Below are 17,774 nucleotides of genomic sequence, written 5' to 3' on the forward strand. Positions count from 1 at the left end.
TGATCCGGGTTGATGGGTCGGTGAACCACAACTTGGCAGGTTGGGCCCGCCTAGCTGGTTAACTGGTCTATGCCCACCTCTAGCAACGACGGAATTGGTCATAGTTGAGATAGCATAAATAAATAAATATAACCCAAGGCTGTTTCGAGATGCGCTGTCCAATCAAGCAATTGTGGATCTCAAAGTAAATAGCTGCTATGAGAGAGCTTGGCCCCACAGCAATCTCCTCCAGACTCCTGCTCCCCTTCATAAAAAAATTAATTAATTAATTAAATAATTAAAAAAAAAGGGCAAAGAGTTTCCGTGAGTGAACTCTCGATAGAAATTTTCAAGAGATAGAAGGTGAGAGACGTGTTTCGTTCTAGACCTCATAAAAACCCTCCCTTTCCCTTTCACAAAACCTTCCTCGCGTCCCACTCCCAATCCCCATCTCCTCTCGATCTCCATGGGCGACGCTTCTGTTGGAGCTCTCGTCCCCTCCGTGGTGAAGATGGAGCTGCGGACCTCGCCGGCAGGTGCTGGTGCCTTATCAGCATCAGAGACTACCGACGCCGCCGCTGGCATGGCGGCTGAGACAGGCCCGGGCGTCGCCGCGGATGCTGGGCCTGAGGTCGAGCAGGATAAGGACCTTCTTTGCCCGATCTGTATGGGCATCATCAAGGATGCCTTCTTGACGGCCTGCGGTCATAGCTTCTGCTACATGTGCATCGTCACTCATCTGCAGAACAAGAGTGATTGCCCTTGCTGCGCGCACTACCTCACCAAGAACCACCTCTTTCCGAATTTCCTCCTCAACAAGGTCTGCGTCTCTTCTTGATGTTGATTTTTCGCTGTTTTGTGAGCGTTAGGTTAAAATTTCTGATTAGTTGTTTCATTTGGTTAAGAATTCAGATGTGATGTTTTTCATGTTAAGCATTCCGTTAAGCAAGATATTAAGCAACTTGGGGACTATTGAATCTTTTAGCAATTAGATTGCTAGAGGGATGGCTGATACTGATAGTTTCATCAGATAGGAAAATAAAAAATAGTTTAATTGGAGTGGAGATGTGTGTGTGTGTGTGTGAATTAGATATCAGCAATAATTTATATTATTTCTTGGCAAATATCTGACTACTTGGATACATTGGCTGAAAGATAAGCACTTGATGTTTCTTCCAGTGGAACTTTTGAGCTAAGTGACTATGAAGTATGAATTGAAGCCTTAATTTCCTTTCTCCTGAACTTCTGTAAGTCTCCCAAGAAACAATTGTACAACATTACTGCAGCCCTAGAAGGCATTGCTGGCTAGGCACATCACTCTTTTTTAAATCATAAACTCTGCTCTTTGTTTTTGGTTTGGTTGTGTCTTGAATTGTGGCCCTTAGAAATTTAGCATCATTCTTGATCATAAACTTTGATTTTTTAGGTTAATTGCACCTTGTATAGATGTTAGGCAGACCATTTTTTCCAGAACAAGTATCTGTTGTAGCTAGAATAGATGACTACTATAGGCCAGTATTTTGTGAAAACATTGATTAAACAAGACTTTCAGATTATTTTCCAATTATTTGAAGTTGATATGACTTGGTTCAATTTTAGTTGACTAAAATGTAATTATACATTTATAAAAATTGATTTCTTTTTTTTTTGTAATGATTATTTTTATTTTTTTATTACTTATTTGATAAAATATACCTTGTCATTCTTATAAAACCTGTAAAGTACAAACTAACCAACATCTTAATTTCTTCTTATTGCAGCTATTGAAAAAGACATCTGTTCGTCAAATTGCTAAATCTGCATCACCCATTGAGCATCTTCGGATGTCATTGCAACAGGTCAGCTATTACTTAATCATTGAATAATTAAAATTTTTTGAAATAATGCTTTTCTTTTTTAACAGTTGATGCTATCTTTCATATTTTCAATATAATTTTTTATTTCTTATAGTTTTAATGAAGAACAAGAGATTTATGTATTCCATTTGGTAATACAATAAAACCTTTATTCGAAAGAATGCAAGGAATATTGATCTTTATTATCAAGATACTTGCTTCAGTTGATGTAAAATATAACTTTATCATCTTCATCGTTGCAAAATTCTTATTCAACATTTTGTGCATATTTAATTATTCATTTTTACTTTTCTCCAATTATTGACTGGAATTTATAAAGGTCGAGCAAAATACTGTAGGAATCAATTTAGTAGCTCATTCTCACCATAATAATTCATTATCCAACAAGGATTCCATCATAAGATGCATGTTATTTGTCTTTTTAGATTACTCGAATCACTGTTATACAACAACGAGTCGTTAGTGCCAATTATTTGGTGTCGGCTATATGAATAATTTCCTTTCATGTTGCTCTATTAGTCTATTAAGGGCCAAAAGACTCGAATCTTTGTTATCTAAACCATTATTTTTCTACACTTATTCTTTAAGAAAGATAAACTTCTATAATAGAAAACAACATATATTGTTTGGTATTTTGAGCTGGCTTTTTTTTGCCAAATATTTCAAGAGTATTAATTTTGGTGTAATTGCACTCAACAAAGAGAGCATGAATGATTAAGTAACAAAATGATTATAAGCATATTCTTTTATTGTTATTATTAGGGAAAGTTCAAAAAAAATCCATGTGGTTTCAAGTTTTTGCAAATCACGGCCTGTGTTTTTTTTTTTACATTTAAGTACCATATGATTTTTTGGTTTTGGCAAATCAAGGAAAAACCGTCCACTCCGTCAATATCTGCTTACGTGGCAGGGCAAAACCGACATTTTACATAAAAAAAAATATTTTTTCTTCTAAGTTGGCGATTAAATTAGTTCAATCTTCTCTTTAAGTTAATTTAATTAGCTTGACTTGAGATTCACCCTGAGCTTCAACAAAGTAATAAAAGAGACTTCTCCCTGCATCTAAATCCACATCAATATACCCAGACATACTTGTTTGAAGGAAACATCTGGTCGGCCAGGAAGCTTCTTTACTAGATCCTCATCGGTGGATAGCCTTTCACTAGTATTCCACCATTGATGAACACCGAGCACCATCACCATCAACATTAATGGCAGCAAGAACTTTATGCTACTTGCCATCTCTCAAAGTTCGAGTTTTGGAGTTCTTGGGGACTGTGAGGTTTTGCTAGTCCGAGTGCATGACATTTATAGTTTGGAATCTTGGAATTTTATGGGAAGAGTTTACCTTGGAGTTCTACAAATGGTTCAAAGAGATGTTGGATTATATATTATTTATAGAGGTGGTGGAGCTTGGAAAGGAGAAGAGCTCGCGTGAGAGAGACGAGGGAGAGGAAGCCAGTGAGAATGGTGAAGGAGTTGGAGGAGAAGTTGGAGTAGAAAGAGCATGAGAGGGAGAAAGAAAGGGAAGGAAGCCGGTGAGAATGGTGAAGGAGTTGGAGGAGAATTGGAGACGAAGGAGTATAAAATAAAATTAATGTGAAATACCAGTTTTGCCCTGCCACGTAAGCAAATATTGACGGAGTGGACGGTTTTTCCTTGATTTGCCAAAACCAAAAAATCACATGGTACTTAAATGTAAAAAAAACACACACAGGCCGTGATTTGCAAAAACTTGAAACCACATGGATTTTTTTTGAACTTTCCCCTTATTATTATTGCGATTACTATTACTACTTTTTCTATTATTGTTATTATTTTTTTCTGTACTGTGATTCTATGTTCTTTTGCCATAAATATTGGTGAATAACTTGATATTTGGGAACTACAGGATGATTTAAAAAAAAAATGTATCAATCTCTTCTGCCAAAATTCCATTGCTGGTGTATTGAGAAAGAATTGCTTATTATAGAAGTTAAAATATCTTAAAGATGCTTTAAATTGATCTCTATGATGTCTTTGTAGTCCTAACCAAGTTTTCGACTGCAATATTTCACTTGTTATTTTGCTGTGGGAAATGCCTGATTTATATTCAATTACTTTTCCTTTATGTTTATTCATAAATCAGGAAATTTCTGTTGAGCTTAGATGGTTTTATTATTTGTAGACAGGGTTGTGAAATGTCAATTAAGGACCTGGATACTCTGTTGTCACTCATTGCTGAGAAGAAGAGGAAAATGGAGCAGCAAGAGGCTGAAACAAATATGCAGATTCTTCTGGATTTCTTGCACTGCCTAAGAAAACAAAAACTTGAAGAATTGAATGAGGTTAGATTGACAAAATTTTCAGCTTCCTACTGCTTGATGATGCTCTGATGCTCTTCTTACTTTGTGATTCCTGAGATAATGATTCCCCTTGAACTATAACAAATGCTCTTCTTACACTGTGTATGTGAGGTCTTTTTTTTTTCCTTCGCTTTCTTTCATTCAAAGTATCTAAAAACGATTAAGTCATGAGTTGCTAATTAGTTTTCCTTGGGATTCTTATAGGTTCAAGCTGATCTTCAATTCATCAAAGAAGATATAAATGCTGTAGAGAGACATAGAATTGAACTATGTAGGGCAAGGGAGAGATACTCGGTGAAATTACGAATGCTTCTTGATGACCCTATGCCTGCGAAATTATGGCCTGTAGTTGACAAACACAACAATATCCTTGTCTCTGGGGCTCGCAATGCACATGGTGGGACATGCAGTGGAAATTTTCAGAGAAAGAAAGCTGACATGAAGGCGCATGGAAGCTGTCAAGGACAACAAAGAAAGGATGCTTTTAGTGGTTCAGATCCTCAACACACTCTTACACAATCAGGGCTTGCTATAGCAAGGAAAAGACGTGTTCATGCACAGGTTAGTCTGTGTCACCTAATGATTTTGTAACTTACATTTCATAATAGGGCATTCAATACCATATGACCTGATAATTAGTTGCCAGTATAAATCATTTCAAAACCATATCCAGTTTATATATGATAATTTGCTAACTGATACTAATGTGATTATCATGCAAACTCAATCCATTCGATATTTGATCAAATATGGACAAATCTCAGGTTTCTGTCATGTGATACTTCACATTCAAGAAGTAGGAATTTATTTTACACCTTGTCTTATCATTGGAAGATGATTTTGCCTAATATGGTGTATGAAGTTTATGCCGAGGTGCTTACTATACTGTTATTTATAATGTGGTTGCTACATAAGAAATGCATGTTTAACTACCTCTTCTTATTATCATTTGCTTTTATATTTTACGGCCTTTTGCTTTATAATATCATATATCATCTAGTTGGGTTGGCAAAATTAATTGTCAAAATGATCTAATGCTGAGTGCTCAATATAATGCCACCTATAATGTGGTTGTTAAATAAGAATTTTATGTTTAACTATGTCTCCTTATTGTGATTTGCTTTTATATTTTGTGTCCCTTTGATTATAATACCACATGTCATCAAGTTGGATTCACAAAATTGTAAAATGATATAGTATGTACTTATGCTGGTTAAAGTGAGGACTGGCAGATAATACTCTTTTATATCTTCTTTGGACCCTGAAAGTCATCTCTTTCTTATGCCATAGTTCAATGAATTACAAGAGTGCTACCTACAAAAGAGGCGTAATGGAGCAAACAACCCACAAAGGCAAGATGAAAGAGATGCAAATACCATAACAAGAGAAGGTTATACTGTTGGTCTTGAGGATTTTCAGTCTGTATTGACCACTTTTACTCGATACAGGTTTTTATCGTCCTTCAAAATTATTATGAATCTTAAGTTTTTCTTCTTTGCCTACTTTTTCTCTTGGAAATTTATTTTATAATTCACACTCAATCTTGTTTCATATAAAACCAGTCGCTTGCGTGTTATTGCGGAGCTTAGACATGGAGATCTGTTCCATTCTGCAAATATTGTTTCTAGGTATGTTTCTAATGAAAGAATTGTATGAATTGCACCTTCCTTAGTTTGTTTCAGCTTCTTTTGAACTGTACTATGAACATCTTTATTTTTCTTTCTCAAATGGCTTATTCGATTTGATATTCACTTTACGTTCTTATGTTATATTAAGTATTTTAATTATTAGACATGTAGTATATCAACATTTGGTTTTCCTTTGGTATATTGTACCTTAGGTTCTGACTTTCTCATGTTTGTAGAGATTGCTTTAGTGTATAGGACTACAAGCTGTCTTTTAACTGGCCCCTTTTGCAATCAAAGCTCTTCAATTCCCATGTACTCATGGCATCCCACACTTCCATCTAACTCTACTCTCTTCTAAATTATATATCTATTACTCTTCTGGTCACTCAATGCTTGACTTTGACTGGCTAGATGTTTCAATCCTACCCAATATGTTCCAGCAATAGCATTGTTTCTAATTTCTAAGACCCTACTTGATATTAGTGATCTAGAGATGTTAACATGGTTGAGCAGTTTTTGCTGTAAATGAATTACTTGATTATTTTCAGAAGGTTTGTGGGGCTATTTTGGGGTTATATGCCGATTTCTAGTTGTTTTAGGTCAAGGATGTCAAACATATCAAACGGAACCAGTGTTACTCAGATACGGACTAAGGAAAAATTATGTATCAGTACGGGGATATTGACACGTTTGAATCACATGCGCCCCACATGATTCGACTTTACCTTGGGTTATTAAAAAAAAAAAGAGTTATGATTTTGCTCATTTTTCCATTTTCACTCTCCTTCTTATTTTTTGTTTTTAATTTTCAATCTCAGTCTTTTATTAATTTTTAATTGTCTTATCCTTTTCATATATTTTTAAACTCCATTTTTTTATTATTCTTATTTTTATATATTGTTTCTTGTCTTTCAAAACTTTGTAATTGTGATCTCATGATTTAAAAAACTCTATTTTATTTTAATTTAAATTTTAAATGTGATTTAATTCCCTTGTGTTAAGCTTTATTTCTCTGAACAACCTACAGTGTCTGTAGGCACACCTGAAACTTGTTTTACTAAAATATTTTCCACTCTAGAAACAATGAGATTCCAACTCTCTCTCTCTCTCTCTCTCTCTATATATATATATATATATATAAATATATATAGTTGAATCCACATATCCAATTTTCATTAATACCTGCTATGCTTTCCTTTTAAGCCCTGCCTCTTTCGAGTAACATTGGGCTTATTGATATGCTTTTTGTTGTAGGTTTTTTATTTCCTTATGTTTTGGCCATCTTGCATACACATTTTGCATATTGGTATTCCTTTCTCATGTGGTGATTACTATTACTAATAATAATCCGCATATTGCTATTCCTTTACTAATCAGAATGAACATATTGGTATTCCTTTCTCCTGTGGTGCTTACTAATAATAATCAGCATATTTGTATTCCTTTCTCCTGTGGTGTCTACTAACCAGAATCAGCATATTGGTATGCCTTTCTCCTGCATGTTGATATTCCTGTCTCCTGTGGTGCTTACTAATCATAATAAGATTATACGTCTGTGTTCATTATCAATAGAGATATAAACAGATATAACAAAGGCATTTTTAAATGATACTAGATTTTGTAGAGTAAACTTGAAGCATTGATGTTTGGGAAAGAATAAAATGAAAATACTGCCATCTCATCCTCTGCGTGACTGTATGAAGTATGCCTTGTATTTTAATCGCATCACAGCTTTTGTATTGCGAACTGATCTTGTAAACAACAAATAATTGAATAGTGGAGGTCAACCATACTACTAATGTAAAGGGACACAATCAAACTTGTGCTTTAATTTGTGAAAACCAATAATTGTCTATTACTGTAGACACAGTTTTTTATTTTTTTTTATTTTTTTACATAGAGTAAACAAAAAGTACTTTTGGAAAACAACACAACTTTTTTCTTGCTAGAATCTAAGTTCTTCTCATGAAGCCATATGCTCTAGAATTTATAATACTAATTTTCCTTTTGCCACTTTTTTCTAGTTTGCTTACAAGAGTATGGTTTGACTTCCTTCAGCTTTTTTGCCTTTTAAACTTTGATCAGCTTAACTATTTAATTCGTTGAAGACCTCTGTTTAACTATCCATTGTCTTTGCAGCATAGAATTTGATCGTGATGATGAGTTATTTGCCACTGCTGGAGTTTCCAAGCGGATCAAAGTTTTCGAATTTTCCACAGTAAGGTCTTTCCGAAGTTCATTCCTTTAACTGTGTTTTTAGATTCTTTTAAATGTGCTTAAGGATTAAATCTAGCTAATGGGTTTCAGGTGGTAAATGAACCAGCTGATGTGCACTGCCCTGTTGTAGAAATGTCCACTAGGTCTAAACTTAGTTGCTTGAGTTGGAATAAGTACTCAAAAAACATTATTGCAAGCAGTGACTATGAAGGGATAGTTACTGTGTGGGATGTAAACACTCGCCAGGTAACATTTTTTTTTTCTCTCACAATCTTTTTTGCGTTTGAATTCTTGCCTTGATCGTAGACATCCTGGTTTTCTGATGCTTCTCATAATTATTTCTGATCTTTCTTTTAGAGTATGATGGAGTATGAAGAGCATGAGAAGAGAGCATGGAGTGTTGATTTTTCACGTACAGAACCTTCAATGTTGGTGTCTGGCAGCGATGACTGCAAGGTGATAATTTCATTGGTAGAATTATGCCCAAGCAAATTAGCATTATGTATATATATATATATATATATATTTTTCTCCAGTCACTCTGTAGGCGTGCCCCTTTTTGCTGTGCACCCTAATCTATTGCTTTAGTACCAGGATCTTTCCATCAAATATTATATCTGAATTAAATCTAATAGTTTTCTATCTTCTTGTTTTCGTTTCCTCTTTTTTTGAGTATTATTATATATTAATATTAAATGAGTTTAGATCTTCAAAATAGATGATGAGATGGTAATAATGGCTTTAGGACATGCGATGTTAGAGCATTTTTGTGTGGAAGGAAAAATGTTGTTCAATGAATCCTTTTGCGGAAAAATTAGATATGTAAGGTGGACACAATTGTATTTGTAGTTGATGCAGGGAGTCTTCACACACATAATGTTCAAGAAACAGGCTTCTAGAAGCAACAATGGTGATAAAGGCATCTGGTCCCTTCTATGTACTCAATGGAAAATAAAGCTGTTAAAGTCCTAAGATGTAAATCTTTTATAAAGGGATAGCAGTAGCAGCAAAAGTAGGTGTCTCAAAATTAGATTGGATCTTCAGATGCGCTATAAAGAGTATAAATATAAACAACTTAATCAAATTCATTTAAATATTTTTGAGGTTGGATTGAAATTAGATCATTCAAGGGATGCAGAAAAACCGTATCGGAATCAATATTGGAAAATGAATTGCAAATGAAATCAATGAACTGATGGGTCATTGCCATGTTTATTGACATTTTTTGTGTATGATCTCTTGAAACCAATCATAAGAGTGAATTCGTCTTGCATCCTCATAACATTTTACATTATCCATTTTTGATCTGGTGATTCTCTGTTTACCAGGTCAAAGTATGGTGCACAAAGCAAGAAGCTAGTGTTCTTAATATTGATATGAAGGCAAATATCTGTTGTGTGAAGTACAATCCTGGATCCAGTGTTCATGTGGCGGTATGCTGCCATCTTTATTGAGATCTTATTTCTTTCTGTTGAATCACTCTTAAAGAACACCATTCTGTTGTTTGTAGGTTGGCTCTGCTGATCATCACATTCACTACTTTGATTTGAGACACACCAGTGCTCCAGTACATGTTTTCCGAGGACATAGAAAAGCAGTCTCCTATGTGAAGTTTTTGTCTAACAATGAACTTGCATCTGCATCAACAGACAGTACATTGCGCTTGTGGGATGTGAAGGAGAATAACCCGGTATATATTCTTTTATTTGGCAATATGCAACTTTATCCTCATTACTGTTGTTGCTTGTTCTATTTCATTGATACAATCCATATCATTAACTGAACCTTATCACAGCAATTTGTGTAATTTGAGGGCCAACCATGAGGATATGCATAATGAAACCTATCTGATGATAACAGCCATGTACTTAGAACAGTTTCTGTTTAATCAATTTCCTTGTTGAGTATAGTTTTGTGAAAGATCATTTTGTCTCTCATGATTTCTTGCTGGGTTTTCAGAACTAAATTTGTTTTATTGTAAGAAATTAATATTTAGTGCATTTATGTATGATCTTATATGTTAATCGATTCATTCTTTTCAGCAATTAAATAACATGATCAATTACGTAAAACAGATCTAAGTAATGAACATGTTGCACTGATCATTTTATTTGAATTTCCCTATGAACACATAAAGTCCTTTTAACATGTTTATTTATTTGGAAAGTGTTTTCTTGAAGTATTTATGGTTAGGATCTGCTTCGGTTTGGTTTTTAATGTAGGTCAGCTGTCATGTTAATTTAGTCCAAACCAAGTTCAATGGGTTACGGCATTTTTATACAGGCAGACTTAATTATATCGTGGAGCCCTCCAGCAGTCCTACTAACATGAATGTCAGTTTATCTGGTGGTGGAGGCTACCATACCTATATTCTTTACTTGCACCAAATGGCAGTTACGCCGAGTGGGAGAGAAAGTGAGAGAGAGTGCATAGTGCTGATAGCAACGTTACATTATACCTTCTTTCGATTTCTTTTAATGATTATTTTTTTATCAAAACCGAAACACCTCTGTTACTTGTGCATTCTTGTTAATATAATGTGTTTTGGTGGGTACAAGGAAAACTAATTGGTTTTACAATCGATTGATTTTGATTTCATATACAATAAGTATGTAATTTATGTAGCCAGCCAAAACCTAATTCGCCTACAGTCAAATTCTAATTCGAGTTGGACTTGAAAGTTCAAGGCATTTGTGGCTGTTGCAAAAGTGATAACCCCTCGATTATTCTCAATGAATTGTAATGTTTGATGAGATACTCCAGTGCTTTTTAGCCCTTGAAAACTGCAAACTGCCCATTGTGTAAACCTTGTTCCATGCGGCACTACACTTGAGAAGTCTCCACGATGTCCATTTTGATGAAGTTGAAAATCACCTTTTAATGTAAGCTATGGTCGGTAAAGGACTAGCTTTGTGAGGACATCTGTCTTGGGTAGAGTTTTTCATAAATGATCCAATTTAGTTTCTTTTCCAATACCCAGTGTTGTTTTGTTTAAGCATGAATAAATGGCATTTGAGACAGTTAAGAATATTTTGGGAGAAGAGAAAATTTGGATAAGTTGTTTGAACTGAGTGACATACATGGGCTTTGGAACTGTAATTTAGTGACAGTTCAGTTGTGGAGAGAGCTTTTCTTTCTGAATAGGTTTGCGAAGATGACTGGTTGGTTAGTCAAAAGATAATTCTTAGGGAATCTCTCTGAAAGGATTGTTTAGCTGAGGACAATTGTTCCTTTAGGTTATGCTTTTCAAAGATATATATCTATAACAGCATTAAGAACAATGGAAAAGGTGGTTATTGTGGTAAGGAGAAAGTTCATGATAAGGACACTGGGAGAGGGTTAACAAGATAATGTTGCTTCAAGTTAGAAGTGAAACCAGAAAGGATAGGTTTATCAGAAATATTGAGTCTTGGTACTTAATGCCATGTATATATCTGTTGATGACTATTTTGTGGGATATATTTTGCTGCCCTATATGGGTCTGAATGGGCATGAAATCAGACAACTGAACAGTAGCATGCTTAGATAGCATGTGTGACACATTTAATCACTATTTTTGTTGCAGTTAAAGAGACTTATTGATGACAGTTGTTTAGTGTGCCTCATCATAGTATTTTTGGAACAGTGGATCCTTCATGATCATCACTCTGAACTTCGGTTTGGTGTTATGTTGGTGACTTACAATATTTGTCTTCTAAATTTGGAAAATTTTGATGTTAAATGTTTAGTGTGCCTTATCATAGCATTTTTGGAACAGTGGATCCTTCATGATCATCAATCTGAACTTTGGTTTGGTGTTATGTTAGTGACTTAAAATATTTATCATCTAAATTTGGAAATTTTGATGTTAAATGTTATTTTAATCGTAGATTTATTTATTGCTGTTAGATCAGCAAATATTTTGACGGAAGTGAAATTCAGAAATGCATCATATGATTCATATTTCTCTTCTAGTACCTTTCTTACCAAGTTTCAATTCAGAAGTGCTTCTTTATGGAGCTTTTACATTCCAAACCGATTCTCTAGTATTATGACATTTAATTGTGGGGCTAATATCAATTAAGGAATGTGAGGCATTGTCACATTTTGGTTGGTCCTTCGTTGAGCGAATGTCAAATAAAGGCCCATCTAATGTTGGTTTTGGCCTAAAATTCCTGTGAGGATGTATCAATGATTGACTTATCTATAATTATACAACCAAAGATTTTCATTCACATTATGGAATGAATGAGATTTTAATTGCGGATCTTTTCACTATGGGTGCATGTAAAAGTTAACTGAGATCAATTTTCTTATATTTGTATAAAATTTGTTAAAGTTTTCATATTGTTTTTGACATCTATTACTGAAGTTTTCCGATATTTATAAAACCTTTTTTGTTTATAATGAGCCCACTACAGCAATTTATAGGATACTAATTGGATGAATCTCAATATTTGCTCAGGTGAGAGTCTTCAAAGGCCACACAAACGAGAAGAACTTTGTAGGCCTTACAGTGAACAACGAGTATATTTCTTGTGGGAGCGAAACAAATGAAGTATTTGTGTACCATAAGGTATGAATTTATTAAGCAGATTCCACTGATAAACAGCAAACTAGATTGTTGTCCTATTGTATGACTTTTTGAAGAATAGCCTTTGTGTTGATGGTCAACGTCTACGTGTTACTGAAGTTTTTATTTGCAGGCAATATCCAAACCTGCAGCTTGGCATAGGTTCAGTTCGACAGACATGGAAGATGCAGATGATGATGCTGCATCGTATTTCATAAGCGCGGTATGCTGGAAGAGTGACAGTCCTACACTGCTAACTGCAAACAGTCAGGGGACCATTAAAGTTCTCGTTCTAGCAGCGTGATTGCAAACAGGAGTTGAAGGAAGAAGAGGTGTATTTGCATGCCTCTGATGAATGTTTCCTGAGTTCTTGTGTATATGTTACTTGTGTTGAAGTGATTGCTTATATTATTTTTATAAAATGAATATAATTTCTCCAGTTTTTTTATTTTATTTATTTTATTTGTGTTGAGTCTTCACCTCAGGTGGAGTCTAGAAAGGTGTAAGGTCACACATTATCGCCATAAAATGTTTCTGTTAATATATATAAATAGACCTCATTTGGACTAACGTTTTTGTTTGGAAGAACCTCTCAACTAGAGAAGCTATTTATTGAAAGAAATAAAGCAAGAAGCAACTAAGTTACAAGATTCCCAAAAAGAGGAAACAAGAAACCAACTTAGAAACTAAAACCAAACTTTCGAAATGAATTCATCAGCTAAGAAGGGAGGTCTTTTCCAAACAAGAAAAGGTTGAGATGCTGGTGTTGGTATCCAAGAATAGCTAAGTTGACAGCCGGAGAGCTCCAACAGGAAGGAGTGATGTATCTCGAGGATGGTCGCACATGTCCAATAAGAATTTCAGATTGTTAACTTGAGCTTCAAACCTCCGGGAAGAAACATGATCAGTGGGCATTGAAGAAGCTCGGAGGATTGCATGTTGATCACGATGATATGCTTGACAGTGGATGTGCAAATCCAACGCAGCGGTGAAGTGCCACTGACGCAAGCAACGCATCAAAGGAGCTCTCCGAACAACTGCTAGAAGTGCAACCTGCAAGAGAGATTTTGTAATTAGCATCAGCAAAGAAGAAACCAACTGAACTCACCTTAAGATCAAGATTAGATGCAGCATGAGTGAAGAGAAAATTATCATCAATGGATGAGAAGTTGCTCAACAAAAATTTTCTCCCCACGAGCCCAAAGTTGCAACGGGAGAGATCATCGACTAGAGCAGTCGCCTTGGACACAATATTATTGTAAATAGGGCGAGAATTTCTGAAGATCACATCACACCGGCACAACCAGATGAACCATGCACAAGCGGCGATGAGAGCAAGGATATGCATAGACTGTCTGTATTCAATAACCCAATTGCCTGATGAAAACCCGTTAGTAAAAGATATAGGGATATTAAGCATGCTGGTGAGCTGGTCCCAAATCAAAAGAATTCTATCGCATTGACCAAACAAATGATCAACGGTCTCACTATGAATACCACAAAAAACACAGGGGTTATCAGGGCCAAGATGAATATTATAAAGAAATGCTGATGTGGATAAGCGACCTCTTAAACACAGCCAAATGAAATGTTTAATTCTGGGAGCAACAGGGATACTCCAAGCAATGTTCCAACCTTCCCAAACTTCAGAAAAAACCGACTGTCTATTCAAAGTATGATAAACAGCAGAAGATACTTTGGTACAAGAAGCTTTTGGAACCCAAATCCAATGATTATCAGAGTTATGATCAATAGAAAGAAATTTCCTGTCCAAATTTTCAACATTGCTACCAAAAATTTGATTAAACTCATGCACGGACCACTGATCATTAACAATAATATCAGAGAAAGAAATTCGATCCAAATCAACTTCCATATTGAGGTAAGTAGGTTTAAGAGCTACATGAATGTCATAAAGCCAGGGATCCCAAAGAATAGAAGTGCTCAAAGGATTGACAGTATTTATTTTGCAATGGTGTTTAATAAAAGCAGCAGATTTGCATAAGCCTCTAAAAAACCAAGAGCACTTGGCCGGCACAGAATCAAGCCAAAAATTAACTTTTCCATACTTATGAAGTAGAATTTCAACCCAAAGACTGTCATGATTATTTAAGTATTTGAAAATGTTTTTAGACATGAGAGCATGTTTTGCAAGAGTAAGATTTTTGATACCTAAGCCCCCCTCAGACTTACCTTCAGTAATAATGTTCCAACTCACATTATGGATGCCCTTTCCATTACCATTCCTATTCCAAAAAAATTTTCTCACAGCTTTGGAGATTTCAGAAAGGATTGAATCATGGATGGGATAGACAATTAAAGTATATACTGGAACTGAGAGGAGAACAGAGTTAATAAGGATCTCTTTCGCAGCAGGAGTGAGATGAAATTTGGACCATTTGGAAGTAAGTTTATTGACTTTATCAATCATAGGCTGGAAAGTAATAGGAGCTAATCGTTTAGGAGAGATGAATACTCCAAGATATTTGAAAGGGAAATGGGCATGTTTAAGATTTAGGATGTGACAAATACGGTTAAGAATATGATGATTCATCCAAGAAGGAAAAAAAATTTGAGACTTATTTAGGTTGCGATGCTGACCAGAGATGTTGCTATAAAAATTAAAACAAGCTTTAATGTTTTTGGCTACCTTGCGAGAAGCGGGAGTAATTAGAATCAAGTCATCAGCATACATTAAGTGATTGAAATTATGAGGTAAATTACTATTAAAACCAGGTATGCGATTATGCTGAAGACTAAAATTGAGCATAGTTGTAAGAATCTGAGACACAATAATGAAAAGGTACGAAGAGATTGGATCACCCTGACGGACACCTCTGAAAGAGGGGAACCAAGGGGTTGGTTTTCCATTAACTAAAAGAGAGAACGAACAAGCCTGAAGACAAGATTTAATCCAAGAAACCCACAAAGGAGGAAAATTCATTTTAATAAGAATGGTAAGAATTGCACTCCAACTAAGGGTATCATAAGCTTTTTCGATATCAAGTTTGATAATCATCCTAGGGGGGCTATGAGTATCAAATTCAATCGAATGGGCAACCTCTTGCAGAGCGATAATGTTATCAGAAGAACTTCGATTAACAACAAAACCCACTTGTTCGCGACTAATGATAACAGGAATAACCTTTTTTAATCTATTAGCAAGCAATTTCTAAAGAATTTTGAAACAAACATTACACAAGGAAATCGGGCGAAAATCAGACACCAACTTAGGATTATCCTTTTTGGGAATGAGAGCAACATAGGTCTTACCCCAAGAGGAAGGAATAAAGGAGGTTTTAAAAAAGTGTTGAATTGCTTCGAAAAGATGATTTCCAACAATTGGCCAAAATGTTTTGTAGAATTCCACGTTAAAACCGTCGGGACCGGGGGACTTACCTGTAGGAAGATCGAGAATAGTTTGATGTACTTCCTCCATAGTAACATTGCTGATGAGGAAGGCACTATCAGAATCAGAGATCTTAGGAATGTCAGGGGGAAGATCGACGTGATTACTAGAAGAGTAACAATCAGAACCACCCCAGAGATGTTTGTAGAAATTCATGAAAGCATTTTCAATACTGGAAGGATCATTGAGAACGTTCCCGTGAGAGTCTTCGATTTGAGGAATATAATTGATATGAGAACGCATACGATAGATAGCATGAAAGAAGCTTGTATTCTTATCTCCATCAGAAATCCAATTTAAGCGAGCACGCTGTGCCCATCTAATAGAATTCTGGCGATGTAACGCAGACAATTTAGCATAAAGACTTTTGAGAACAAGATGAGAATTAGAATCAGACTCAGTAAGCTCCAAGGAACAAATTTCAGCTTCAGTTTTGGAAATGGCCGTATCTAAATTATTAACCCCTGAAATACTCCAACGATTAAGATTAAACCGAGAGCGAGATAGAAAGTGGGAAAAAACGTGCATAGGATTACCACGAGGATTAAAATCCCAAGCATCACGAATACACGAATGACACCCAAGATAGTCCATCCAAAAATTTTCAAATTTAAAAGATTTTTTCTTGAAAACAAAAGATATATTTGCAGTAAGAAAGAGTGGAGAGTGATCAGAGAAAGAGCGATTGAGATGCGAAAGGGTGTAAGATTTAAAGATATTATTCCACTTAAGATTGACCAGACAACGATCCAGTCTGGCCCATCGGCGAGCAGAACCTAACTGGTTGTTACACCAAGTAAAAGGGGAACCAACGAATTTAAGATCCAGAAGATTATTACCATCAATAAAATCATTAAAAAATCTAGATTTACGGCTGTAATGGGTGAAAGAGCCACCTTTGTGCTCGGTTCTGGTAAGGATAGAATTAAAATCCCCCAGAATAAGCCAAGGTATCCTAAGAGAAGAAAGTTTGGAGAGTTCGTGCCACAGAAATCTTTGGGAGATACAACGAGAAGAGTTATAAACCACCGAGATGATAAAATTTTTAGAAAAAGAAGAGGAAATGGCAATATGTAAAGCACGACGAGACACAGAGATAGGGGTAACTCGACCAATGACCGAGTTCCAAAGTATAAAAATACCACCTGAAAATCCTTCCGCAAGGACCGAAGCCCACTCCCAATGCTTGGGAATTTTCTTACAGAGACGATCGACTCGATCCGAATTGGCGCGAGTTTCAACTAAACAAACCAGGACGGGTCTGAGCTTCTTGATAAGTCTGAGAAGTCTAGAAGAAGTATCCCGGTCGGAGATACCCCTGCAGTTCCAACATAAAATTTTAGTTGTGTTCATAATCATCATAAAAAAAGGAGGAAGAGAACAAAAACTCCCTAAAAAGAAAAGGAAGAAAGAAGTAGACGAAACGTCAAGGTCCGGAACGCCCAGCTTCCGTTCTGCCCTTTTTCGGCGAGATTTCTTCAGCATGATTTCCTTTTCTGATGAGAGCTTCCCGTCTTACCCCGGCTTGATATTGTACCAAGGTCATAGAGTCTTCCGGTTCGTTCTCATCGTCTGGCATCTCATCGTCTTCGTCTTCCGAAGAACCATCATCTTCTTCACTGTCCTCTTCCATTTCACTGGATTCAAGGACAGAGGAAACTTGAGCAACAAGAGAATCATGGAGCGGATCAGGAGGAAGAGTGTTAGAGGAGACAACCGGGACAGAGGCTCTCAGGATGGGTGGGGGGGAAATAGGTCTAGGGCCAGGTCTAGAAGAGTTAGAAGGCA

At 35.8% G+C, this 17,774-nt stretch overlaps 1 protein-coding gene across 1 annotated transcript; it reads left to right on the top strand.

Annotated features, from left to right (window-relative positions):
• Nucleotides 1–391: 391 nt before the first annotated feature.
• On the top strand, nucleotides 392–13,025 carry LOC120252801 (E3 ubiquitin-protein ligase COP1). Its single transcript, XM_039260965.1, has 13 exons — nucleotides 392–799; nucleotides 1,740–1,817; nucleotides 4,007–4,162; nucleotides 4,385–4,741; nucleotides 5,471–5,628; nucleotides 5,743–5,808; nucleotides 7,948–8,026; nucleotides 8,116–8,271; nucleotides 8,383–8,481; nucleotides 9,354–9,458; nucleotides 9,536–9,715; nucleotides 12,470–12,580; nucleotides 12,711–13,025. Exons 1-13 carry the CDS (start codon nucleotides 446–448, stop codon nucleotides 12,879–12,881), a joined length of 2,070 nt encoding a protein of 689 aa, XP_039116899.1. The 5' UTR covers nucleotides 392–445; the 3' UTR covers nucleotides 12,882–13,025.
• The last annotated feature ends 4,749 nt before the right edge of the window (nucleotides 13,026–17,774 follow it).

This window comes from Dioscorea cayenensis, chromosome 3 (assembly GCF_009730915.1).
Source record: "Dioscorea cayenensis subsp. rotundata cultivar TDr96_F1 chromosome 3, TDr96_F1_v2_PseudoChromosome.rev07_lg8_w22 25.fasta, whole genome shotgun sequence".
NCBI classification, from domain to species: domain Eukaryota; kingdom Viridiplantae; phylum Streptophyta; class Magnoliopsida; order Dioscoreales; family Dioscoreaceae; genus Dioscorea; species Dioscorea cayenensis.

Coding starts and splice junctions, on each gene's coding strand:
- LOC120252801 (XM_039260965.1), top strand. CDS start 446: ATGGGCGACGCTTCTGTTGGAGCTCTCGTCCCCTCCGTGGTGAAGATG. Junction 4,742..5,470: donor AAAGACGTGTTCATGCACAG/GTTAGTCTGTGT, acceptor CTTATGCCATAG/TTCAATGAATTACAAGAGTG. Junction 9,459..9,535: donor GATCCAGTGTTCATGTGGCG/GTATGCTGCCAT, acceptor TGTTGTTTGTAG/GTTGGCTCTGCTGATCATCA.